The 26,453-nt window shown below is 43.3% G+C and overlaps 1 protein-coding gene across 4 annotated transcripts; it reads right to left on the bottom strand.

The window, feature by feature from the left end:
* Positions 1–287: 287 nt before the first annotated feature.
* Positions 288–26,453, bottom strand: LOC104612348 (uncharacterized). 4 transcript variants are annotated; one of them, XM_088886544.1, is made up of 11 exons: positions 24,031–26,452; positions 23,844–23,909; positions 23,222–23,551; positions 23,067–23,129; positions 20,644–20,673; positions 20,230–20,532; positions 20,084–20,152; positions 2,940–3,095; positions 1,802–2,018; positions 1,369–1,713; positions 289–960 (listed from the first exon to the last, which is right to left on the bottom strand). In XM_088886544.1, exons 1-11 carry the CDS (start codon positions 25,195–25,197, stop codon positions 845–847), a joined length of 2,862 nt encoding a protein of 953 aa, XP_088742670.1. In that variant the 5' UTR covers positions 25,198–26,452; the 3' UTR covers positions 289–844. The 4 variants fall into 4 exon arrangements, with proteins under 4 accessions (XP_088742669.1, XP_088742670.1, XP_010278040.1 ...); XM_010279738.3 differs by having other exon boundaries at positions 290–960; positions 20,230–20,673; positions 24,031–25,734; positions 25,855–26,450; XM_088886543.1 differs by having other exon boundaries at positions 288–960; positions 1,323–1,713; positions 20,230–20,673; positions 24,031–26,453.

Genomic DNA, 26,453 nt, shown 5'->3' with positions numbered 1-26,453 from the left:
TGGGAGTGCATCAATAAGTTTGCTCATGAGGTAGCTCAGCATGTTGGAGCATGTCAGAAGTCATTGAACTAGGGCAGGTCTATATTTGATCCAAATTATGAATGAAGTGAATTTGTATGGGGAAGATGCATGTTTTACTCAGCTTCGATTTCACTGGTCCAGCTTCCCATGATTCCATCTTTTCGCAGTATGAATTAAGAAATGGACTACCACCATGGCCCAAACAATTTCTGGGTGACCTTACCATGAGATTTAGAGCTCAACAATTGGAAAGTGAAGAACAAGACTGGAAATAGAATCTTTATTGCAGAATTGATGGTTCACCGTTAACTAGTCCAGTAATGTTTATGACTTGTGAGAATCAACCAATCAAGTTCCATTTCTTAAAATTCTTTTTCCCTTTCCTCTTTTTTTTTTTTTTTTTTTGTTGGGGAATCATAGTTGTACATGGCTATATCTGTTTATGTGGGTGCCCGAATGCAACCAGCACTGTCATTTTATACAAAAGTGATGCAACAGGACAATATAATAGTAATACATCCAAAGCCTATGATACAATTTTTAACAGAGGGATTGAAAAAGAAAATGTACTGGGTACCTAGACAGATCAAATTACAAGGCTGAGCACCCACTATCAACCTCCGGAATCCAAACTGCACCTTTAGGTACATTCCATTTTAGTAGAGGCTCTTTAGTTCCTCGAAAGCCCAAGCTGCTTAATGCGTTTCCTTCCAATCAGCTTTTGTAGTGAACCCCCCTTGTTGAAGGTGACCACACTGATTGAATTGCAAATTGGTCACAAAATTTCCTGAATATGTCCATATTAACTTCTTCACCAACTTCCTCATTTACTGACATGTATGTTAGGTAATTTTGGAAGATCAAGAGATATCCTATTCACCCATAAGTTTGCTAGTGTCAGAAAGTAGTTTTCTCCATTCCACACCACAAATTTCATGCCTGGTGAATTTAAGAAAGTAAACAGTGTCAACGTGAGAATGTTCTTACATATATCTGAAAACTACAAATTCTAAAACAAGATGGAAGCAGGCCATCTCTTCATTTATGGTGGCGCAAAACCAACCATATTTTGGTGGGTCCTCCCTTGTAAGTATTATAAGCCAAAATCACATTGGTAAGGACCCTAAATATTCAATTTAACCACTTCCAGACCAAGATAAAGTAGCCAATCCAATATCTACTCAGAATCATCTTTAGGGAAAAAACAATTGACTTGGAATATATTCATTTTATGTATATCTATGTGCGTCAGTCTGTGTGCATGTGTTGATGCCTGCACAACATACAAGCTGCGAACTTACTTGACTTTGATTTTCTTCAAGAAATATGATATATAGATCCACTTACCAGGCACCGCCACAAGAGATAATCCTGACAGCTGACAAACTGGTTCTTTCTTAGCAAGGAGATGGTTTTGCAGGACCACTTCATCAAGGTCATGAATGGACTTGATTGATTCTAGCAATGCCTTGGTAGTTTCGTCACATCCAAAACCAAGTCCATTGGATAGAGACTTGAGAGCTTCTTCCAGACCTGAATTTGACCATACAGCAACACACTCCTCTAAAAGAGCAAAGATATCAGATGGGTCCGCAAGAATAGAAAGTATCCAAGGCTTGTAAAGCTTTCCTGATGCTCTTAGAATTTCAACCACTCTGTAAATTTCTCCAAGGGCAAGAATATATCTCTGGCCTGAATTATTTGTTGAAGTGTTAGGAATGACATCAATAGCTAAAGCTATCAATAAATGAATTCATTCATTCAATGTACTAGACAATACCTCGTGGTTCAGATAGTATTTTCTTATGTAAATTCTTCTGCACTGACTGCTTCCAGATCAGGCCACCGTGTTTCAACTCTTCAACACAAACCAAGATCATTTGAGATAATGAAGCGACATAACTGGATTTCTCTTCCACAGATCCCATGGCCAGAATATTTATAATCAAAATAGCATGTTCGGAGAGCTCAATTGCAGAGCTTAAATCCTTTTCTGCCTGTTCATGATCCCACAAGTTAGGGAAAGTGATAGAGAAATCAAATGGCTTCACAAAATTAAATTGAACATTGTGAGCAGAAAAAAATAATAGTTGTAATTATCTATCAAAAAAATAGAAGTTGTAACTTCTGAGGTTCAAAATTCCGATATGTATTGGGCCGTATTGGCCGATACGTATCATATCAGTGGCTTCCCGATACAGCCCTACAGGGGGTGTTTCGGGGTCTGACCTGGTTCAGGGGGTAGAAGGGCCTTAAACCGACCCCTATGAACCAGTTGGAGAAGAAAAACTAAAAAATTTTGTTTTTAAGAGCCCAGAACTTGTGGCCTTAAACCTTAATTATTTCAATGAACTTGTGGAATCTTGTTTTTAAGAGCCCAGAACCATGAGCACCAAAGTAAAAAATTTTGTAATTCCAATGTATCTGTGGAATCCATTGACAGAGGACAGCCAATTTTTTATTTTGGTGGTGATCCTAATTCACTTGCTCCTCAAAACAAGTGTCCATCCATCGGAATGTCCAGAAAAAAGAATTCAAATTGAAAAAAGAAGAATGCGTATTTCATATAAGGATTTGCCATAAAATGAATAAGGAATAGGGAAAATCAACCAATTTTTTATATAAAAAATTGACTAGGTGACACCTAGACAGTGTGAAAGAAGCATAAAAGTGTGAAAGAAAACTTAGAGAAGGCCTTTATGATCAGTAAGAAGCATGGGGTCAATCTATTGAAGAGGTTAAAGATGCTAAAAAAAAGAGGGCATGAGAACTCATTGCAGGGTCTCTGATTTCAAGGCATCAGTCTACTGTCCAGACCTATTGCAAATTTCTAATAATTAGAGGTATTTTATCTACACCATTTTTGCAAAACTGAAAATCATTTTTTCCACAGAACTCATTAGAGAATAGAATCATACAAGTGATATTCTTCTTAACAAGTGATATTCTCCTTCGAGTATTTGGAAGTCTGGTTCTTGCATAAATTCATCAACTGAAATATTTATTGTCGCATGCTCCTCTGTGAATGATTTCTCAGAAACCACATTTTCCATATGCAATTTCCTACAAGCCACCTGAAAAAAGGAAGAAAGAATAATATAAACAAAATTTGCTGCTCATTCAATGCCAAGGGCTGTGCATTAGCACAATAGCACCACACATCAATGCTCAAGGTTGATCCAGCTTGAAGCAAGTGAGAAGATGAGTGCACTAGCAGTGTGATGAAAAATGGATGTATGGACAGTGTCTTTACTTGCTGGCTGCACTTTAATGAAACAGCTTGATCACTAGGGACAAAAATCAGCTCTGGCTCAAAGGATTTGATAATTGCACTGACACTCAGGCAGTTGCATATTAGTGCATTCAATGCTTTTGAACATATATGTGCTAGGGCACACAGTACTTTTCACATGTTGCTACCATGCCTATAGTTTTCTTTCTTATTTCTTTTCTCTGTTGCCTGTTGCTTGCACTAAAAACCATTTTATAATTCACAGTATCTGAAAACTACTACTAACATAGACATGACAATATCAATTAAATATTCAATAATTCATCTTGAAAACCAGAAAGACTTTAATATCTCAAAGAAGAGGAATACATTAAGGAACTCTAACTGAAGGATTTAAAAGTTAAAAGTTGAACAAACCAAATGATATACGACAATTAACGGATCCAACAAGTTCTCAACTTGGTTATACACTATTTGAATGTCCAAACCCATAAATGTACGAGAACTTACCAAAAAAGTGTGCAATAACCCATACTGCTTACTCACTTGGCAAAAAGGTTTCCTATGCTTCTAGGAACTTTAAGATAGGATTAAGAGTGATGCGGGAGCTGAAGAGTCAAAATTGGAATTTTATGAAAATTTATGTATTTTTTTATTTTTTGATAGTAGGGGTATTTTTGTCATTTTGCAATTTTCTTTGGGTCCAATGATAGGGTTTAACAGTTGACTCTTAGGATTATTATGAGTTTAGAGTCTTTGGGGCCCAATGTAAAACATCCATACATATTTAGAATGGAATCTCTTTTGGTTAAATGTTGGTTGTTTTCTTTCTCCCGAACTGACCGTATTTGCCGAACTGACCATATGCCTGATCTGTCTCTGAGATGCCGATGTCCTTATTAGTTCGTTGTCACCACTTCGTTAGCTCGGCATCCTAGCCCTTGGGCTCTGATAGCGATTTTGTCCACTTCGCTTGGTGGTTATAGGTAGTATCGCCTTAAGTTGACGATGTTCCACGCTCGGGGTACTTGTTTGCCCTCTAAGGTTTCGAGCTCGTATGCTCCCCCAAGCGCTCTCTTTACTCTGTATGGCCCTTCCCAATTTGGTCCAAGTTTGCCCACACCGGGTTCGGGTACCATGATCTTACGGAGAACCAGGTCGCCGACGCGAAAGCTCCGCTTCTTTACTCTGGCATTGTAGTACCGAGCTACTTTTTGCTGGTAGGCTGCTGTCCGGATGTGCACGAGGTCTCTTACCTCATCCAGTAGGTCGAGGTTGGTATGTAACTCATCTCCGTTTGTCTGATCGTCATATTCTTCTAATCGCAGTGTGGGTATTTCGATCTCCGCCGGGATTACCGCTTCAGTGCCATAGGTGAGGTTAAAGGGGGTCTCTCCCGTGGCGGTTTTTTCCGTAGTCCGGTGAGCCCATAGAACACTTGGTAGCTCGTCCGCCCACAGCCCTTTAGCTCGGTCTAGTCGTGCTTTCAGTTTGCGGAGGATGGCTCTGTTCAATACTTCTGTCTGACCGTTTGCCTGCGGGTGTGCAACCGATGTGAAGTTCTGACGAATTCCCATATCTTGGCACCATTCTTGGAACTTGATATCCTCGAACTGCTTGCCGTTGTCAGAGATCAGTACCCGAGGTAGACCGAAGCGACATACTATGTTCTTCCAAAAGAAGTTCTGTATGTTTCGAGCTGTAACTGTTGCCAGAGGTTCAGCTTCTATCCACTTTGTAAAGTAATCTACCGCCACCACTAAGAATTTCTTCCCACCTGTTGCTGGCGGGAATGGCCCCAGGAGGTCGATGCCCCATTGCGCAAAGGGCCATGGACTGGTGAGGTACTTGAGGTCGACAGCAGGCTGATGGTGGATGTTGGCATGCTTCTGACACTTGTCGCATTTTCTGACTAGCTCGATGGCCTCTACCTTCATCGTTGGCCAGTAGTATCCTTGTCGAAGTGCCTTTTGAGCGAGGGCTCTGCCTCCCAAGTGTCCGCCGCACAGACCTTCATGAGTGTCACGGAGCACGAGCTCGGCTTCAGTAGGTCGCAAGCAGCACAGGTAGGGCAGCGTGTAGGACCGTCGGTACAGCTGTTCGTCTATTATGACGTATTTGGCTACCTGGCGCTGCACCCTCTTGGCTGTATTGTGGTCCGCAGGGAGGGTTCCATCTAGCAAGAAGCTCGCGAGTGGGTCGATCCAGCTCGGCTCTGCTTCAAGGACGGGAGCGACCTCCTCTGCCCCACCGAGAATGCTAGGCCGAGGTAAGTCCTCTATGTACATGGTTCTCATGGTGTTGTGACTCGTGCTGGCTAACCGGGACAGGGAGTCAGCCTCAGTGTTCTCTAACCTCGGTATTTGCCTGATGAAGTGTGACTGGAAGTTGAGCAGAGCCTCCTTTACCTTTGCCAAGTAGGCGATCATAGTCAGCTCGCGTGCTTCGTATTCGCCCGTAACTTGGTTGACTACAAGCTGGGAATCGCTGCAGATAACTATGTGTTTGGCCCTTACTCTTTGCGCTAGGTTCAGTCCGGCTATCAGTGCCTCGTATTCCGCCTCGTTGTTGGATGCCGCGAACTCAAAGCGTAATGCGTATTCCAGTTTCGTGCCACCTGGGCCGTGTAGTACTATTCCAGCCCCACTGCCCTGTTGGTTCGAGGAGCCATCTACGTGAAGGATCCAGGGCTCCTCATCCCAGTTCGCATTTGTCCTAACCAGGAGAGATGCCACACTGGCTGCTACTTCACGGGGTTTAGACTCTGTTGGCTTGGGAGCTCCGTGCTCACCCGAACTGGGGATCTCGGGCTCGACCGGCCTGGGGACTTCGAGGCTGAACGTGCATTCGGCGATAAAATCCGCTAAGGCTTGGGCCTTAATAGCAGTTCGTGGCTTGTACTGGAGGTCGTACTCGCTAAGTTCGATGGCCCATTTCGTCAATCGACCGGAAACCTCGGCCTTGAGTAAGACTTGCCTCAGAGGTTTGTCAGTCAAGACAATGACAATGTGAGCCTGGAAGTATGGGCGGAGTTTCCGAGCTGCTATCACCAGTGCGTATGCTAGCTTTTCTATATGCGGGTACCTTGTCTCTGCTCCCTGCAAAATTTTACTAACATAATAGATGGGTCGTTGGACCCGATCTACTTCTTTTATTAGTACCGAACTGACCACCTCGTCGCTTGCCGAGAGGTACAGTTCCAAGACTTCGCCCTCCTCGGGCCGGGCTAAGGTTGGCACACTAGCGAGGTAGCTTTTTAGCTCGTCGAACACGAACTGGCAGTCTCGGGTCCACTCGAACCCTTTGCCTTTGATTGCTTTGAAGAAAGGTAGGCAGCGGTCTGCTGATTTGGACATGAAGCGGCTCAGAGCGGCTATGCGGCCGTTTAGCCTCTGAACCTCTTTTACTTTTCGGGGTGGTCTCATATCTAGGATGGCCTTTATCTTGTCCGGGTTGGCCTCAATACCGCGCCGGTTGACAATGTACCCTAGGAACTTACCCGAGGTGACACCGAAGACACACTTGTTAGGGTTCAGTTTCATGCTAAATTGACGCAGAATTTGGAAGACAGAATCTAAGTCTTGTATTAATTCCTATGAAAAGTCGTCTACATAACATTCTATTTTCGTGCCAATTAAGGGCCGAAACAGCCTATTTACAAGTCTTTGGAAGGTCGCCCCGGCATTTTTTAATCCGAAGGGCATGACCTTGTAGCAGTATAGGCCGAACTCGGTTATGAAGCTGGTTTTTCCTCATCGGACTGGTCCATCCTGATTTGGTTGTAGCCCGAGTAGGCGTCCAGGAAGCTTAGCAACTCATGTCCCGAGGTCGCGTCCACTAGGCGGTCAATTCTGGGGAGGGGGAAGCAATCTTTCGGGCAAGCTCGGTTCAGGTCGGTGTAGTCGACGCACATGCGCCACTTGCCGTTTGCCTTTTTCACCAGCACTGGGTTGGTTACCCAGCTCGGGTAATGAACTTCCCTTATGAAGTCTACTGCGAGGAGCTTTTCGACCTCCTCGTCGACCGCCCTCCAGCGCTCTGGGGCTAAGTTGCGTTTCTTCTGTCTAACGGGTCTTACTACAGGGTCAGTATTAAGTTTGTGAGTTATAAGGTTGGGGTCAATACCGGGCATGTCGGCCACGGACCAGGCAAAAATATCTAAATTTTGAAGTAAAAAACTCACCAGTTCGGTTCGTAGTGGTTCCTCGACGGAAGCACCGATCTGTAGCGTGCGAGCTGGGTCTGTAGCCGAAGTCGGGACTGCGACCGTTTCCTCTGTGGGCGAAGCTCGTTCCTCGCCTTGCTCCGTAGGCCGCTCCAGTTCAAGGTCGTCAGCCGCCTTGGTTTTTCCCTTCAAGGCGGCAACATAACACTTGCGGGACTCAAGCTGGTCGCCCCGCGCTACCCCCACACCGAAGTCTGTAGGGAACTTCATTGCCAAATAGTATGTGGAGACCACTGCCCACAGGATATGCATAATTGGCCGCCAAATAGTATGTGGAGACCACTTCCACAGGTACTGTTATTTTTCCGAGGGGCCTGACTTCCTCTCCGCTGAAGCCCACCAGAGGAGTGTTCACGGGCTTTAGCTCGCTCTTCTGCAACTGTAGCTGGTCAAGTGCTGACTTGAAGAGGATGTCCGCCGAGCTGCCCGAATCCACGAGTATGCGCCTGACCTCGAAGTCGCTGATCCTCAGTTTTATGACGCGCATCATCGTGGGGGTAGTGGACCCCTCGCGCATCATCTTCCGTGAAGATCGGTTCTTCAGTCTTCGGTCTCTTTGGAGGGTTCTGTTCCTCTCGGGCTGCTTCGCGAACTGACATCTGGGCCGCTGCCGAAGTACACCCTGCTACCACCGAACCTCCCACTATTACATGGATGGTTCCCCGAACTGGCCTCTCTTCCGGAGGCCGTCGTTGCAACGGTTCGGCTGGCCTGCTGCTGGATTCGGGGGCATCCTTTTCGTGCTCCCCTTGCCGACCTGCCTTATTGTTATTATTATTATCATGCTGTATAAAATTCCTCAAGTATCCGCGATGGATGAGTCCCTCCATCTTGTCCCGGAGATTATTACACTGTTCGGTACTATGATCGTGGTCTCTATGGAAACTACAGTACAAATTTTTATTTCTCTCGTTCGGATTCCCCTTTAGGCGAGGTGGCCACTTTACGTATGGGGCGTCCTTGATCGTCATCAAGATCTCGGTCCGCCTCGTGTTTAACGGTGTGTAATCCGTCCGAATTGCTAAGGGAGATCGGAACGGCTGGTTCGGCTTCAGCTCCCGGGCCGGGTTTTTTCTGTCGACTGGGTTGGAGGGCTCGCCTTCCCTCTTTCTTTTCCCGTTCCCGCTTTCGGTCCGTTGGTTGATTTCTTCCTCTATTCTCATGAACTTATCCGCGAGCTCGAGGAATTCGGCCACGGTTGCGGGCTGGTTAGCTACCATGTGCCATTTGAACTCTTTGTGCGTTACTCCTCTCTTGGCCACCGCGAGCTGCACCGCGGGGTCTAATCGCGGTATCTGCAAGCACGCTTCATTGAACCGCTTGATGTAGCCCCGAAAGGATTCTCCTTCTCTCTGGACTACTCCGAAGATGCTTTCCTCAGTTCTGGGGCACCGCTTGCTGGTGACAAAGTGTGCGGTGAAGACCTGCACGAACTGGGCCCAGCATCTTATCGACTTGAGGGCCAGGTTCCTGTACCAAGTGCGGGCTACCCCCCTGAAGGTGGTGGTGAAGGCCACGCACATGCACGATTCACTGGCCCTGGCGAGGTGCATTTGGGACTGGAAAGCATCAACGTGGTCGTTGGGGTCGAAGGACCCATCATACTTGTCCAAAGGTGGGAGCTTGAAATCTCTGGGCATGGGGACTGCCAGGAGTTCTGATGCGAGGGGGGAAGGAACTGAGAGAATTGGGGCAGCTTTTACCTCGTCCGAGCTCGTCTCTTCTTTACCTCTGAGCTCGGGCAGCACACGGGTGGCAGTTCGGCTACTTCGCCGGCGCCTTCGTTGCTGAGTGGGCCTGGTGCTGGCGCTGCTGACCTCTGTGTTGCCGAGCTCGATGGGCCCAGACTGTTGGTAGTCTGCCGCCAGGACGCTGAACCGATTCTCTGTCAGCGGGAGCTCAGACTTGGAGTGTCGAGACATTGACTTGGCGGGCGAGGTGCCCGACCCACCGGCGAGCTGCGAGGCGGGGGTGATCTTTCTTTGCCCTCGGCCCGGGGATGTGGCCTGGCTCTTGTGGGGGTTCTGAGGTTGGGAGGCCTCTCCTCGGTGACGGCGTCCACCCTAAGGGGAGGGCTTAATCAGCTTTGGGGCAGGGTGCCAAGGTGAAAGTAGTGGTTGGTTCAGAGGCAATTGGGGGAACTGCTGCTGATAGTGATACTGGGAGATGTTGTGCAGTACTTGGTGCTGCTGGAGCTGATGTTGCTGAAATTGTTGCATTTGGGCTTGCACTGCCCGCATGCATTGCATCAGGTCGTCCAACTGGTTCTGGCTGGTTGCCAGGGGGACAGCAGTTGGTTCAGTAAAGGTTGTTTCGATAGAGAGAGGAAAGGGGATGCTCATGGCAGGAAGGTTTACAGGCGCCACTACTTGTGGCGCATTCAAGCTGGGGATCCCATCCACCGGAAGGGGGATGGTGAACTGTCCGACGCACACCACGGGGACTTGAAGTTGTTCCCCGGTGGTGTTCATCTCCGTGCCACATCCGGCATTGCTGGAAGAAGCCATGAGTGTTGGGGTTTTTGGAGAAAAGAGGTTATGAGAGTTTTAGAGGGAGGCTTTTAGAAGTGTTCCCACAGACGGCGCCAATTGATGGTGCGCAATCCGACCGATCCTAGCTGTCAACGACCTTGCCTCTGATTGGAGCAACAGGGGGGCCTGAAACGAAGAAGGTGGGGAATCTCCGGGGAGGAATCCGGCGAGATCACTTCGAAGCTCAAGTTAGTATTCTCTCAAAGGCAAGATAAAACCAGATGGCGCAAAGTTCACATACCTTCCGCGGGGGGTAGAGAGCCTTTTTATAACCACCTCGCGCACTCACTCTGAGGCCTCTGTCAGGTCGGGTATGATTACTTATGTGCTTTTGCCAGTTCGGGTGTCATCACCTCTGCTAGGACAGAACCACCACTGCTCCTTGTCGGAGCCATCTCTGTAACTGGAGATAGCGGTGGCAGGTGGCGGTGGCAGGTGGCCGTTGGAATGCGGTTGTCAAGCATCAGATCCCAAGTCAGTCAGGTGCGCCGCCCCTGGATACGGACTCCTTCGGTGTCAGGTATGGTTTGTTCAGTTCGGTGTTCCGGGGGCGAAGTGCTGGAGTGGTGTGCGAGGTTAAGTCTTGAGTTCGGATAGAAGTGTGGCCCGAACTGTCGTGGGGCAGGCTAGTTCGGGTTGTTGCCCTTTGTGTTCGTAAGGCTCAAGGCCTAAGGGAGAGCTCGGGCTCCTTACTAGGAGTTCGGGCTCCTTGCCGGGAGTTCGGACCACTGGTTCCTCCTCTCGGAGCTCGCGCCTTGGCGAGCTGTTGTCCCGAACTGTTGCCTTTGCCACGTGTTGAGTGGTTACGAGGTCGGGCCAAATCTTCCTTCATCACTAACTATGGTGAGTGATTCTCTTGCCCTAGAGTGATTCTAGGCACCCTGTGAGTAATTCCAAGTATTTTCTCTCTTCTTTCTCTCCCTATCAAGGACTAGAACTGAGCTGGTCCTACATCAAAGAGTCATTTCATGAGACTAATAATATGTAGGTCAAACTTGAGGAATTAAACAGGGAATAATAAGAATGACATATTTGGGAAGTTTTTATTTTTTTCTCAAGGTTCATTTCTTTCTCCTTCCATAAGAAAAGGGACAAGGTTCTATTTGTGCATATATACTAAGGTTCAAAGTAATGATACACCCCAATGCAGCGCAAGGGGTGTACTGGTACTTTGAACCTTGCTCCCATCCTTTTTTCAAAAATAGGTCAGGGGTAGGTCTTAGGCCTGTCTACAGTCTACCCCCTGAAATAGGTCAAAACCCAAAGACTTTTGATTTAGCATATTGGTGGGTCACCGATACGATAAGTATGGGCCAATACATGGTGAAATCTTGAACCTTGAGCAAAACTATGGATAACTTGAAAAGAAAGGAATGCAAGATTTTTTTTTAAATAAGATCCAATCCAAGAAATCTCTTATTAAAATCATCTTTGTAAGAGTAGAGTAGAAATCACTATTTGGAAATCTAGATGAATTCCTTGTGAAGAGAAAGAAGAAGAAGATGAAGAGTTTCAGTAGTAGAGAAGAAAAGAGAAGAAAGAAAGAGTAGGATGTCAACCAAAATTGAATTAGGTCTGGCCACCAACCCCTCATTATACTTTATACTTAACTTAAAAGAATAAGAGATTACAAGAATGCCCTTAGTAGGGCGGCTACTAAAGTAGCTGAACAGTCACAACTTAAAAACATAAGCTAATGGGCCTAAAGCCCAACAACTTCCTAACTTAACAACTTAAAAAATAAGAGCTAAATAACTAGGCCCAATAACTAGAAATCGGCCCAACTCAACACTCCCCCTCAAGTTGGGAGTAAATGTCACACATTCCCAACTTGCGTAGATCATGCTCTAGCTTGTTCCTTGCAACACCTTTTGTGAGAACATCAGTAAGCTATAGATCAGAAGCAATGTATGGGAGACAAACTTCCCCAAAAGTCACCCTTTCTCTGATGAAATGTCTATCCACTTTAATGTGCTTTGTCCGGTCATGTTGAACTGGGTTATGGGCAATGTTGATTGCTGCCTGGTTATCACAGTACAACATCATAGGTTCTTCTGCCTATACACCAATCTCTCCTAACAGGGAACAGATCCAGAGAAGTTCTGAAACTCCATGTAACATGGCCCTGTATTCAGCTTTAGCACTTGATCTTGCCACCACTGTCTGTTTCTTACTCTTCCGCAGACAAGGTTACCCCCAACAAGGGTGCATACTCCTGAAGTAGATCTCCTATCGTCAAGGCATCTTGCCCAATCTGCATCTTATAAACCTCTAATTTCAACTGTCCATGATAAGCAAACAATATGCCTCTGCCCGGGTGTCCCTTCAGATAAGCAAGAATCCTATCAACAGCCTCCCAGTGCTGGACTCGTGGAGCATGCATATATTGACTTACCACACTTTCTGCATAGGAAATGTCTGGTCTTGTCATACACAAGTATAGCAACCGCCCCACAAGTCTCTGATATCTCCCAATGTCCTTTATTGGCTCACCTTTTGATGCATTAATTCTGTGATTCTGCTCAATAGGAATACTGATTGCCTTTGTTCCAAGCTTCCCTGTTTCTTGTAGAAAATCCAAGTCATACTTCCTCCGAGAGATAAAAATTCCATGTTTTGATCTTGCAACTTCAATGCCTAAGAAGTATTTAAGTTCTCCAAGATCCTTATTTTCGAATTCTCTAGGTAGATTATTTTTTAGATAACCAATCTCACTTGGGTCATTCCCTGTGACAACAATATCATCCACATAAACAATTAGGACTGACACCAAGGATCCCCCCCGCTTCACAAACAAGGTATGGTCAGATTGAGTCTAAGTGTAACCAAAAGCAACCAAGGGTTTCCTGAACCAGTCAAACCATGCTTTGGGAGACTGATTTAAGCCATAAAATGACTTCTTAAGTCTGCATACCTTTCCCTTTTCAGCATTACTGTAGAAACCAGCAGGAAGATCCATATACACTTCTTCTTGCAGATCTCCATTTGGGAAAGCGTTCTTCACATCAAGTTGAAACAAGGGCCAAGAGTATGTGGCAGCAAGAGAAAGAAGCATCCGAACAGAGGTCATCTTTGCAACTGGTGCAAAAGTCTCTAAGTAATCAATGCCATAGGTTCGTGTGTACCCTTTTGCAACAAGTCTGGCCTTATACCTTTCTATAATTCCATCTGCCTTATATTTGGCTGTGTAAACCCATCTACATCCAACAGTCTCCCTGTCCTCTGGTAGGTCCACAATCTCTCATGTCTGATTCTTAATTAAAGCTTTTATCTCTTCTTGCATAGTTGTCTTCCATTCAGGTTTGGAGAGAGCCTCACTGACACCCTTGGGTATAGACACAGAGTCAAGAGAGGAAAGAAAAGCTCGGTAGGAAGAAGTCCACTATAGGATAGGTACTATGAAATACAATGGGCAGTACACTTTCTCTTCCCTTTTCTAAGAGCAATAGAAAGGTCCAGGTTATCTGTAATGGGGTTAGTAGAATCAATGGGAACTGAAACAGTAGAGGGATCAAGAGAAATACTTGAATTCGTATCAGCTGAATCTGGAGTCTCCAAGGAACCAACAAGAAGTGATGTGAGTTCTACTGCAGTGGAATCAACCTCCCTGTGAAGTCTCTATCGTGAGTAACGCTGAGAAGCAGGACGCAAGGGAGGTGGTTAGGTAGGTGACATAGGAGGATCAGGCACAGGAGTGGACATAGGAACTGGAACTGGAAGAAGGATAGACTGCTCACTCACTTCCCCAAAGCACTCCCCCTGAGAAGGATTCTTTGAGAAGAAGTATGTGGACTCAAAAAAAGTGACATTCATAGTAACATACTGACTCCCAAAGACTGGATCATAGCAACAGTACCATTTCTGATTTTCTGCATATTCAAGGAAGACACACTTCTTTGCCTTCAGATCAAGCTTCGAACGGTGAGGACCAAGATTATGTGCAAAGCACACACACCCAAACACTCTGAGAGAAATATGGAACATTTCCCCCTTAGGAAAAAGGAGGTTGAATGGGGTATTGAATCCAAGTATATGGGAGGGCACCCTATTAATAAAAAATACTGTTGTGAGAACTACATCACCCCAAAACCGAACTGGAACTGTAGATGTGATCATCATGCTTCTTGCAATCTCAACAATGTGTATGTTCTTCCTTTCTGCAACACCATTCTGCTGTGGACTATAGGAACAACTGTTCTTATGGACAACACCATATTCTAACAGATATGAAGCAAGGTGTTTTTCAAAATATTCCCTGGCATTGTCTGATCTGAACACCTTTATTCGTAATCCAAACTGTATTAGCACCATCTGATGAAATTGCCTTACCAAGGATGGTACCTCATCTCGGGATCTCATCAAGTAAATCCAAGAATATCGAGAGAAATCATCCACAAATAAGAGAAAATATCGATAACCACCCATAAAAGGAACATGATAAGGTCCCCACACATCAAAATGAATAACATTAAAAGGAGATGAACATCTATTATTACCAGCTTTAAAGGAATGTCTACAATGCTTTCCAAGTTGACAACCTTCACACTCCAGACTTGACAAACTAATAGACTCAAATAGCTTTGGAAACAAAAAACTCAAAGAAGAAAAAGGCAAATGACCTAAACGATTATGCCAAAGCATAATCTGACTCACAAACCCTGACTCACTATCCCTGTTGACATGATGACTCTGATGAGGAGGAAGCACATCCAAGAGGTAGATTCCATTCACTTCACGACCACTCCCAATCGTCCTCTTTGAATCCAGATCCTGCAAGATACAATGACCAAGAGAAAAAAATACTTAACAGTTTAGGTTCTTAATCAAACTACTAACAGATAACAGATTAATACTCAATCAGGGAACATTAAGGACAGAGGGAAGGGAAATGGAATCACTCATCTTGACAGACCCCTTCCCAGCAATGGGAACATGAGATCCATCATCTGTGAAGGCCCTGCATCTGCCAGAACAGAGTTAGTAAGAAGAAAAATAGTGGGACTATGGGTCATGTGCTCTGAGGCTCCAGAATCTATAATCCAAGGAGGTCCCTCCTTACCTGAAATAGAAACATAATTTGCAGTGGCATGTGAACTACCTGTGTGAGCAAAGGAAGTAGAGTGTGCTCCACTAGAACCACCTGTACCTGGTTGTCCACTTGTTGCTAAACTAGAACTGTTTGTATCCCACTGGTTCAGAAACTGGCAATACCTCTCAAGTTCGGCCCTTACTGCAGCTGCTGCAACAGACTCCAGAGTAACTGTAGTAGGAGGGGTCGGAATGTCACCAGTGACTGCCATGTGAGCATTTCCCTTCTTATTTTTGAGTCTATTCGGCACAAGATGGGGATAAAGCTTCCAACAAGTATCTCTTGTGTGTTTAGGCTTCTTACAGTAGTCACAAATCAAATCCTTTGTCTTCCTTCTTGATTTCACTGCCACCCCGATCTCCACCTTGTTTAGGTCTCACAGTGTTAACCATGGTTGATTGATCAAACCCAAAATTTTTCATCATCACATTTCTCTTGCTCTCTTCCCCTGACACAAGGCATATGCCTGGGAGAGAGTAACAACTGTCTCCAAATGGTCAATATCCTGCCACAGGGTTTTAAGGGCTGAAAAGTAAACAGCAATAAGTCTATCTCCCTGCCTTGTAGCAATAATCTGATTTCTCAACTGATAAGTCCTAGCAACATTCTCCCTCTATGAATAGGTTTCTGCAACTTCATCCCATATTTCCTTAACTGTATTTGCCCACAAAAAGTTTTTACTTATATGAGGCAGCATGGAATTACATAATCAAGTCATCACCATAGTTCTCTTGTACCTACCAGGAGCTGTTAGTTTTGGGTTCACTTCTTCACCAGTGATATACCCTAACTTCCCATGAGCACCAATGGCCATCTTTGCAGATTGTGACCATTCTAAGTAATTTGAACCATTCAACTTAACTATAGTAATAGTCTCAGCCCCGAAAAGGTCTCCAGCACCTCCTCCCACTGGTCTCATTTCACTCCCGAGCTTGTTTTCAACTCCGTTACCCTCCATATTTCTCATAAAGGGGATAGATGATTACTGTAATATGCAAGAATATCAAATAAATCACTTTTGGTACCAACGAAACCTTCTGGTGCCCTAGATGGTTCTCTCACAAAAGATTCCTTTTTTGCGGGACAGGAGACGAGAGGGAAGAGGCAACCGCTCTCTCCAGAAACCTCCAAATCAGGTAGGACTTGAACCGCCCCTAGAGAAAACTCAAAGGAACCCTAAAAAATTAGGGCGCCACTTCCTAGGTCAAAACTGAAGAGTCCAACAGAAACATGACTTTCCCCCTTTCTCTAGTTTTTCCTGATTTTGATGAGAAACCCTAGACCAGCTACAGGGCAAAACAGATCCACCAAAAAATCCAAAAACTGGGCTTACCTGAGATCTTTGATCAGCCTCTTAAATCACCATGCAATCGGCCGATCTAGGGCTGCATGAGAAAACAGCTCAAGGAACCTTCGGCATGCTCTGATACCAAGTAGAAATCACTATTTGGAAATCTAGATGAATTCCTTGTGAAGAGAAAGAAAAGGAAGATGAAGAGTTTCAACAGTAGAGAAGAAAAGAGAAGGAAGAGTAGGTTGTCAACCAGAATTGAATTAGGTCTGGCCGCCAACCCCTCATTATACTTTATACTTAACTTAAAAGAATAAGAGATTACAATAATGCCCTTAGTAGGGCGGCTACTAAAGTAGCTAAACAGTCACAACTTAAAAACATAAGCTAATGGGCCTAAAGCCCAACAACTTCCTAACTTAACAACTTAAAAAATAAGAGCTAAATAACTGGGCCCAATAACTAGAAATCGGCCCAACTCAACAAGTAGCACACTAGATAAAAACTATATCAATCTTTACTCCATTTGCTACTAAGGATATCATTACAGGCTGGAAGACCGCTTATTCTTCATGTACCAGGGGCCTATAACATTATACCGATCCCCTCCTGCCCTTGAAATGATTAAAATGAATTTTGATGGATGTAATTTGGGAAATCCAGGAATTCTCACGGTTAAATATTGGCCATGGTCTCTAGACTCATAGGTAACAATGATTCTACAAGGACTAAATTGCAGGGTTTGAGGTTGGAGAAATCTCTAAACTATACAATCTTAGTGGCAGAAAGGGATTCGAAGGTGGTGGTGAGTTGGTTTAGAAACAACACTATAGGTGCTTATAGATACGTTATGAAGGAGGCCAAATTGCTGGTTAGGGAACTAAAGGCTATATTTTCCATGGGATTCAAAGAACAATCAACAATATGGCTGATATATTGGCAAGACAAAGGGTGAATGGAAATCATTTGTATTGGGAGATTGTCTCCAAGGGGAGATATTTTTAACAAATAAATTAAAAGAAATAAATGGCGATAGCTAGCAAGGGCTAACCTACAAAAAGGGGTAACCTACAAAAAGGGGTATAGGCAAGGATCAAATTTCATCACGCATCAGCCTGTATCGGCCGATATGCTAACCAACAGGGTGTAGACAGGCCTTAGACCTACCCCCTGACCTACTAAAAAAAACTAAAAAAAGGGTGGGACAAGGTTCAAAGTACCAATACACCCCTTGCACCATATCAGGGTGCATCTGATGTGGACGCATTTATTGGGAAGAAGTATAGCCGCCGGCAGCAGTAGTAATTGGGTGTTCTCAGTTCTCATCTTATCTAATTCCAGCTAGATACAGTTCTATCTTATCTATTCAGCATTCTTATCTTATCTGTTTTCAGTAGTAGGATTAGTAGGGAGTCTTATCTATTCAGTATTCTTATCTTATCTGTTCAGTAGTATAGACTAGTAGGGAGTCTTCTTAAAAGTATGACTCTTATCTCTTGTAATCTCCTATTTAAGGAGCTGATAATATTCAATAAAGGCATCGAAAATTTCTGTCAAGAAAGAGCAAAGGAGAGTTGGTGATCTCTTGAACAAATCACCATTAAGGCACCAAGATAGGTTCCTCAAGAAAAGGGAGGAACAAGGGAAAACAGGAGGTTTTCCCCGTGGACCGACCCGTGACGAGATCCTATTCACGGGCCCATAACAGCATCAATACTTTGAACCTTGGGTATATGCATGATACTCCCAAGTTAACCAGATGGTTCTGGTTGCTGCTATTAGGGAGCACCTTAAACATGATTTGGGCCCAAATGTTAGTCCAAAATCCTTTTTCACATTATCTAAGAGTTTTGGATAGGCCCAAAGGTTCCCACAAGAAGAATGGTTTTAAGATTTTTTTGCAAGAGTTCATCTGAAAGAGACACTGGGCAGCTCTGAAGGATCAGAGGCTGTAAGAACAAGCACCCCTCAGGAATCACAAGGAATCTCAACCCATGAGACCCATGTTTAGTTAGAGATTGCACCTTCCAGCACAACTACTGAGCCCATCTCAGAGGAGCAGGTAGGCAAGTTAATGAACTTTGGGAAGTTGATGAGTGCCTCCTTCGTTTACGGGGAATCTAATGCACATGAGTTTTTGAAAACCAGTTTGTTGGTCCACAATGATGCCGGTTCTGCTGTAAAGAAGAACATTTCATGTAAGCTGGAGAGTCTGTCAGCTGAGAGTGGTGTTGACTCAGATTGGTCGATAGATAGTTTTGACAGCCTCACTGGGTGCAGAAAAGCAAAGCAGCTGACTGATCTCTCCAATGACACAGTGGTTAAACCCTGTAGTAAGAGAATGCACAATACGTGAGGTTGGGGTGGAGGTGGCCAGGGAAGAAAGGTCACATTCACATCTTAATCCTGCTAATTTAAGGTCTGCACATTGGGCCTGGATAGGGGTAGATTCCAGTCCAGGCCTTTCTTTGGCTCTGTAGGATTGGGTTTTTGTTTTTGGTTTTGTTGGTTTCTAAGCTGTATTTCCGTTGAGTTGTTTAACCATGATTTGGGAGGGTTGGGTCAAGCATAGAGGTGTAAAACAGACCGGGCCGCCCATGGGCCAGCACAGCCTGCCAGCTACAGTGGCAGGCCATGCCCGGCATGGCACAACCCCCAAGGCCAGGCTAGGCCGATGGTATCACCAGAAGAAGAAGATGAAAGTGGAACTTGAAATTAAAGAAAATTTTTGAGATTATTGTCAATTTTGAAATTATTATAAAATTTTAAGATTTTCAATTTTATTTGTAACTTGAATTGATTATTCGTATAGAATAAAATTTTAAGATGGTTTTTTTTTACAATTTGTTCTTGTAATCATGCAATTTGTCATTTTTCCTTCAATCTTTCATTATTTTTTTATAATTTTATGATTTTTTTTTCTTAATAAAAACAGAAAAAATGAAAATGAAATATTACAGGCCAGCCCAGCAGGCCCACATGCCACGGGCTTGTGCTGGGAACCCCCCCTCCCCCAGCCTTCATGGACCATGCCGGCACAGCCCGCTACAGTGGGGGCGGCACGAAAAATTAGGCTGTGCCAGCCCAGTATGTCACAGTAGTTGGGTAGATCAGGCTTACTTTGCTTTGTGGCTTTTGAACTTTTTCATGTGGCTCCTGCTTGATGGGGAGCTTTCACCTTGTACATTCTTTCTTTCTTTCTTTCTTCAATACAATCATACCTTACCTCTTTCAAAAAAAATGTTACAATACAAGAGAAGTGATCTCAAATCCCATCTGAGTTTCAGGTTTGAAAAAAGTTACTAACTTGTCTCTCAAAAGCTTTTAGATTAAACAAGAACCATTATTGGATAAGAAAAGCAAGGGTGTAGTGAGTGAGAAAAAAAATAGTTTCTTGTCCTATAAACACAACATATTGATCATTTCATTGAAAATGGAACTTAAGCTGATAGCAGAATGGAAGTAATTCTTAATCAGATTTATGGTATGTTTAGACATAGCCTTCTTGGAGTCCAAAAATGGGACTTGACTTGAAACTCAGTTGCAGATCATTACTTGGCCCTAACTCCTGCTTCAAGCAAGTTTTTGTAGTCTCCTGAACTACATGATGTTGTACCCTCAACATAAAGAACAAAGAAAAAAAAAAAAGATAGAGATGATAAATGATTCTAAATGACTAAGAACAGCTACATACCTGGATTTCCTCATGGAGTGCTACTGCTTTTGCATCTTCACCAGAAAGAGCAGCAACCTTCTGAGCATTCTGACAGTTCCCATGTTTTACAAATTAGTACTGTCACCAATCGGAAAAAAAGATCTTAAAGATGAGTCTTCACCAACCTTCAGACCATCAAGATGGTGAAGTGCAATATAGTGTGATTGCTCCTTCAATCTAGTGTAAATATCCACAAAATTCTTCAGTTTTGATTCTTTAGTAAATTTTGTATTTGTATCTATGAGACAGGATACACAACTTTGATCTTCAGCTCTGGTTTCTGTATAGGCATCCTTAAATTCCCAGGAACTTTCATCAGAATTATCTTCTCCATTCACCAATTGTGAAGACATGTCGGTGACTTTCCCACTCATTAACTGTGAATCCATGCCTGTCTGGGCTGAATCAGATCCATTTACCATCGTTTTCTGAGTAGCATCAACAGTTGGAGCATGCTCAGCCTGACGGTATAAAGACATTATGAAATCATTGAAAGAAACATTTGGACTGGAACCATCATTCTTTGTGCTGTTTCTTACATAGACGGTCGGTTTTGATGAAGACAGATCCTGACCATAAAAGGAATCATCAGAATCCAATTTGTCATTGCTTAAAGTGACCAGGGGGCAAGATTCCTTGAGATTTCTCAGCCCTTCTATTTCCATGTAAGGTAACTTGTTTATTTTTTAGTTAAAAAAACAATTACAGACATACAAAAGCATGTTCTATAACAAGGTTTAGGATATAGCATAAAAATGTAGAAAATAAAGGAGTAAAAAGTTCAGGAAAAAATAATTGGACTACAAAAAAGATAAGAGCAATAACCTCCAATAGATTTAGATTATGCCATACCCAATGCCTGTCATAGAGGGGTTATAAAGTACAGATAGAGAGAGAGAGAACATTGCTTTACCATCATGATGCCTAGTGAAATCTTTTCCTATTTCAAACATCTTGGATACCACTTAGGTTTAGAGGTGAGTCAGAAGCATGTTGGATATGGCCTAGAAAGCATGTGAGGAAGTTCTAGTAAAAATTCTCTTGAAGAAACGGTATTGGTCTTCCATATTTCTTTCTGAATATCTTTTACTTCTTGTTAGTGGCCAAATATCAAGACTACAACAGCCTATAAACAGGATTGAAGATCTTCGTCCTCCCATCAACATTTCCATCAAGCAGCCCTCAGCCCCTCACATATCCAACCTTCTAGCTAACCCTTGTAATTAAATTCCAAATCTCAAATCTTAACTTTCCCTCTCTTGTGTCTGAGTGTCTGGTAGCAGAATGTAAATCTTCCATTTAGCAGGGTTTCCGATACAGACCCAAAGAGAGTCTGTACAAACTCTTACATTGTATCAAAATCTTCATGTCCTAGAAACACAATTGAAGATCACATTCCAAGGGATACCTGGGTCAGAAAATTCCATTGAAGATGACCTTGCTAAGAATGAGAGTTCAGTATCAATTTCGTAGTATTGGCCTTCCATCATGTTTATTCTTGTTCTTATAAGGTTTCCTTTGGTTTTGATCTTCTTATGCTTTGTAAATGCTTGTGACCATTGGGCCTCCTTTTCTTTCAGTGAGTCTAGAATGCAAAGATTCATGGCAAATTTATCCTCCTTTGAAGGATCCTGTTTTGTGGTCTCAACCTGAATCTGGATAGGTAAAAGTTAATGTGGACAGCAGCTTTGTACAAAAGGGTATGGGTGGTTTTGGTTTTGTGTTTGTAAATGATGAATGATGTTTTTTATTGGGGAAAAATGGACCCTGTTTTGCCGGTTCTGTTAAATACATTAAGCTCTTTGCAATTAGGGAATGTTGTTTCATGGCAAAAGAATTGGATATCTCAAAGTTGATAATTGAAAGGGACTCCAAATCCCCTATGAGTGGTAAATCTAGTAAATCTTTTGACACAGTTCCAGAATCTTGGCCTATTATCTTTGATATCTTTGCCTGATGTCAAGATAGCTTTAAATTGCAGTCCAGTCACTACGTGGCTTCATCCCCCAGAACGGGTTTTGGATCTGCTATCTTCAGATTTGGTTGGTGATCTGAATAGGAGGAGCTTTCAGCCTCATAGTTGTAGTTGTTAATCTCTTTCCTTTTCTGTTTCTATTTGTTTTTCTGGGTTCTGTTTTTACTTTTAGTTTCTGTTGGGATGTTTGTTTGTTGTTGCCTTGTTTTTCCTTATGTAATAGATCATTTGCTTACCCAAAAAAAAATCCTCATTTTGTAGTATATCCCAAACTCTAATCCTTGGGGTCCATAAAGGAAATCCCATTGTCCTATATCAGTATCTTGCAGAAAGATATACATAACATGTTAGTCACATGCTAAAAAGCACTACTCCATGTTAGGAATAGGTTTTTCAAAATAAGATGCTGAAGTTGATAGGCATGAAGCCCTATCCCATTCATCTGCAATAGATGCTATAAGAGAATCAACTCTGTTCCTTTATGTCTCTATATGATGAACAAATAAAAAAGTAAAGTTTTGTAAAATATACAGCACTTTGTATCATCTCTCAGCTTATTCTTTCTCCTATTTTAAATGGTTTCTTATGCAACTTATGTGTTTGTATTCTTTTTTCTGATAGTAAAAATAAATTCATTAAATTAAAAGAAAGTAGAAGACAAGGTGATAAGAAATCACCCAAAAAGGAAAAAGAAATAACAACACCATTAACAAACCTGCCAACTGCTCAACCAAAAGCAAAACCCTTACAATCACCCCTGATGACAAAATCTAGACCCACAACAAACAGCATGGGGGAAAAGAATTTGGTACGTAAGAACTTTGACAATTTGTTATTGTACCATGAAAACCTAGGTTATAACTTGGTAAAATTGCTTGGAATTTTAACTGTTTTGTGTTTTGCATGTAGTGCAATTAAAAATCTAAAATATCAGCTATTAAATTCCAAAATTCAGAAAGCAAAGGAAATAAAATTAAATTTATCCACCTGGATTTCACTGTCAAGTATGAGTTCTATTTCAGCGCCAGAACCAGCACTCCCTTGTTTCTCCTAAAAACCCAAAAGAAAAATATAAACAAGCATGCTTTTCAAAGTTTAGTTTTGGTTAATGATAACAAATTAAGAGATCAAAGATTCACTACCTTATGCTCAGAAGAGCAATTTATGGCTCCCATTTCTGAAAACGCATCTTTGAAATCCCCGAAATTATCATCAAAATCAGCATTCCCATTGACAAAATGGGAATTCGATTCATTTTCAGTTGAAATCTGATCAGATTGAGTGTATGATCCCGAAATAGAACCATTCTTAGTAAAAGTACTATCCCCAAGCAGAAGTCCATTGTCAAAATCAGCTGGCTTGTGGGAAACCCCATCTACGGAGACAGAAAAATCACCTACTTCTTGTCTTCCACTGCTAAAATCAGACATATGTATAGCTCCCTCCAAATTTTGCAATCTTGTTCCGTCAGCCTTGAGATTTGAATGGAAAAGGAAGACCAAAAAAACAAGAATCAGCCTTGGTTACCAATAAAGAGCTTACAGAAAGCATCCTAGAAGCAGAATTAGTACATTTGACGTGACAATGATTAGTGAGCAAACTGCATGTAGGGCACCCTGAAAATGTGAAAGAGATTACAAATAGACCTTCTACCTTGTATTTTCCAGGTAATGCCCTCAATTTTTTATGCAATCGTAAGACATGTAATCACTTCTCCCAAAGAAGGGAATCGTTCATAACTAAAAACTGAAAAGAAAAAAACACCTGAATTTGAGAATTGATCTTTGCCGTTTCCAATTGAACCTCCACCATATCAGACGCCCCTTCTATCTAGTACCACAGAAGAAAAGAGAAAAAACAAGCAACTTTTACTGTAAGACAACTAAGGAAACAGCTGAATAAGTAACTTACACATCCAAAAAATCCCAAAATGAAACCAAAAAAGAATCACCTTCTCTGCGGAACTTCTATCTCCAACCTTTTTTACAGGTGAGGCTTCCTGGAATTCCCATTCCTCGTTGTCAAAGTCTCCTTTTTCATCAACCAAATTGGAACTCGAGCCATGTTCAGTCTTGCTCTGTTCAGCCTGACTATACAAGTTCTCAATAAGGTCAGTAAAAGCACCATTTGATCCTACATTCTGTTCATTCTTCACAGGGGTCGCCGGTTTAGGAGAAAACATGTCCATAGTATCATTTAAGGGAGGATCAACCGAATCAGACTCTTCATCTTCATCTCCAAAAAGTGAAAGAGGCAAAGGTCCCCGAGGCTTCTCCCACCGTTTCTCTGCAACCGGAGGAGCCGAATGCTTCCCGTTTTCAACATGGTTTGGCTCCGGTTCAGGGACTTTTGTCGAATAATCCGAGAAAAAACCGATAGGATCAAAACTTTTCCCGCTCTCAGGATAAATAGCGGGGTATTGACCGTGAACGAAGCCATTGAAGCCATTATAATTATATGGCTGAAACCCAAGAGAGTTTCCCAAGGAATTCTGCGTCTGAGAGAAAGTATACATAAAACTGTTCGACATGGTTTGGCTCCGGTTCAGGGACTTGTCGTTTCCAACATGGTTTGGCTCCGATTGAGGGACTTCTGTCGAATAATCCGAGAAAAAATCGGTAGGATAAAAACTTCTCCCGCCCTCAGGGTGAATATCGGGGTATTGGCTGTGAACGAAGCCATTGAAGCCAGTATAATTACATGGCTGAAACCCTCCTAAGGAATTCTGCTTCTGAGAAGAAGTGTCCACAAACCTGTTCGGCATGGTTTGGCACCGATTCAGGGACTTGTCGTTTTCAACATGGTTTGACTCCGATTCAGGGACCTTCGTCGAATAATCCGAGAAAAAACCGGTAGGATAAAAACTTCTCCCGCCCTCAGGGTGAACAGCAGGGTATTGACTGTGAGCAAAGCCATTGAAGCCATTATAATTATATGGTTGAAACCCAGGAGAGTTTCCCAAGGAATTCTGCTTCTGAGAGAAAGTGGCCACAAAGTCTCCCCATTCGTCTTCATGTGCTGTTTTGCTTTGGTCCAAACTGATAGGTTGATTATACGAGGAGACAAACTTGAAGTCTCCGAAACCCTCGTCGTCGTCGTCTGGTTGATTTTCCGGCATCTTCTTCTGTCGTAAGATTGGACGTAATGAAATGAAGACAGCTTTGATTTGTCCTTGGTTTTATATTGATGGCGGGCGTGCGGTTTTTGCGCGCTACGTTCGTTTATGGGGCGAGTGCAAGTTACGCTCCTTTGTTCTTTCCCTCGGAAATTTATTGAGCCTTTTTTCAAAAAGAAACCCCCCGTACTATGGGGTATGTGACAAAGACCCCTGTATTTTGTTTTGCGACAAAGAATCTTTGTAATATGGCCCATGAGACAACCTGAATCTGGTATTCGTTAGCTTTCCGTTGACATCCGCCGTTGTAATATTTTTTAATCTCCATATTAAAAACAGCAATGGCGGTAATCCCTTCTATTCTTTCACATTTCTCTCTATCTCCTCCTCTCTCCTCCCATCCCCGATCTCTCTTCTTTCCCTTCCCTTTTCTTCTTTCCGCTTTGCTCTATTCTGCCTGTTCTGTCCAAACTATCTAGTCTTCAGACTCCCCTTGGTCTTCTCTCTCCATCGCTGAGCTAAGCTGCTGGTTTTGCAATCCTGTCATGAGAAAAAGGAAGACAAGAAAAGGATTTGCAACTTAAACCTCTCAATTGTTAGAAACTCAGCATTTATGAACTGGTCAGCTTCTTTCGGTCAGGTTAGCAATAGCACTCCTACCGTAATCCCTTCCATCATCGAGTTCCATCCGTAGTGAGTCAGGAACCTGCCCACGGCTCCATGGTTCAAGATTGGGACTTGTGGGGCCCATACCCTTATAATCAAACCTCTCCCAGCTCGGGGAATTTGCGATCATGCCACCCTTGACGATCTACCAATCGGGATCTGATTCCCTATAGAGACGGATTATAGAGGGAAAGCGGTTGTAAGGAAAGGAAGGGGAATGTGGGAGGCTGGGGAAGGAGATGGGAGATGGGAAGGGATGTAGAATTTCGAGTTTCGGACAGAGAACGTCGAGATTGGAGGTTAAAAATGCGTCGGAGGAATAGAAGGCAATCCGGGGTACACCCAGGCAATGAGCGAGGTATTGGGTCCAACCGAGGAAGAAATCAGAGAGGATGGCTACAGGTGGGGAAGGGTGAGTGTTGAACCACTGGGTGATGGGATTGAAAAGTGCAAAAAGGGCGCGTATGATGGGAGTATTGTCATGGTTTGGACCGAAGAGATGGGTGATGGGGAAAAGGGAAGACGAGGGTTTGGATTGAAGGGTGTTTGGAGGGAAGAGGATGTAGAAAGGGTAGGTTGTTGGGTGTGACTAG

The sequence above is a fragment of the Nelumbo nucifera genome, chromosome 4, assembly GCF_055504915.1.
Source record: "Nelumbo nucifera cultivar China Antique chromosome 4, China Antique-T2T, whole genome shotgun sequence".
NCBI classification, from domain to species: Eukaryota; Viridiplantae; Streptophyta; class Magnoliopsida; order Proteales; family Nelumbonaceae; genus Nelumbo; species Nelumbo nucifera.
The sequence above is the reverse complement of the archived record's forward strand: the minus strand, read 5'-3'. Positions and strand labels throughout refer to the sequence as shown.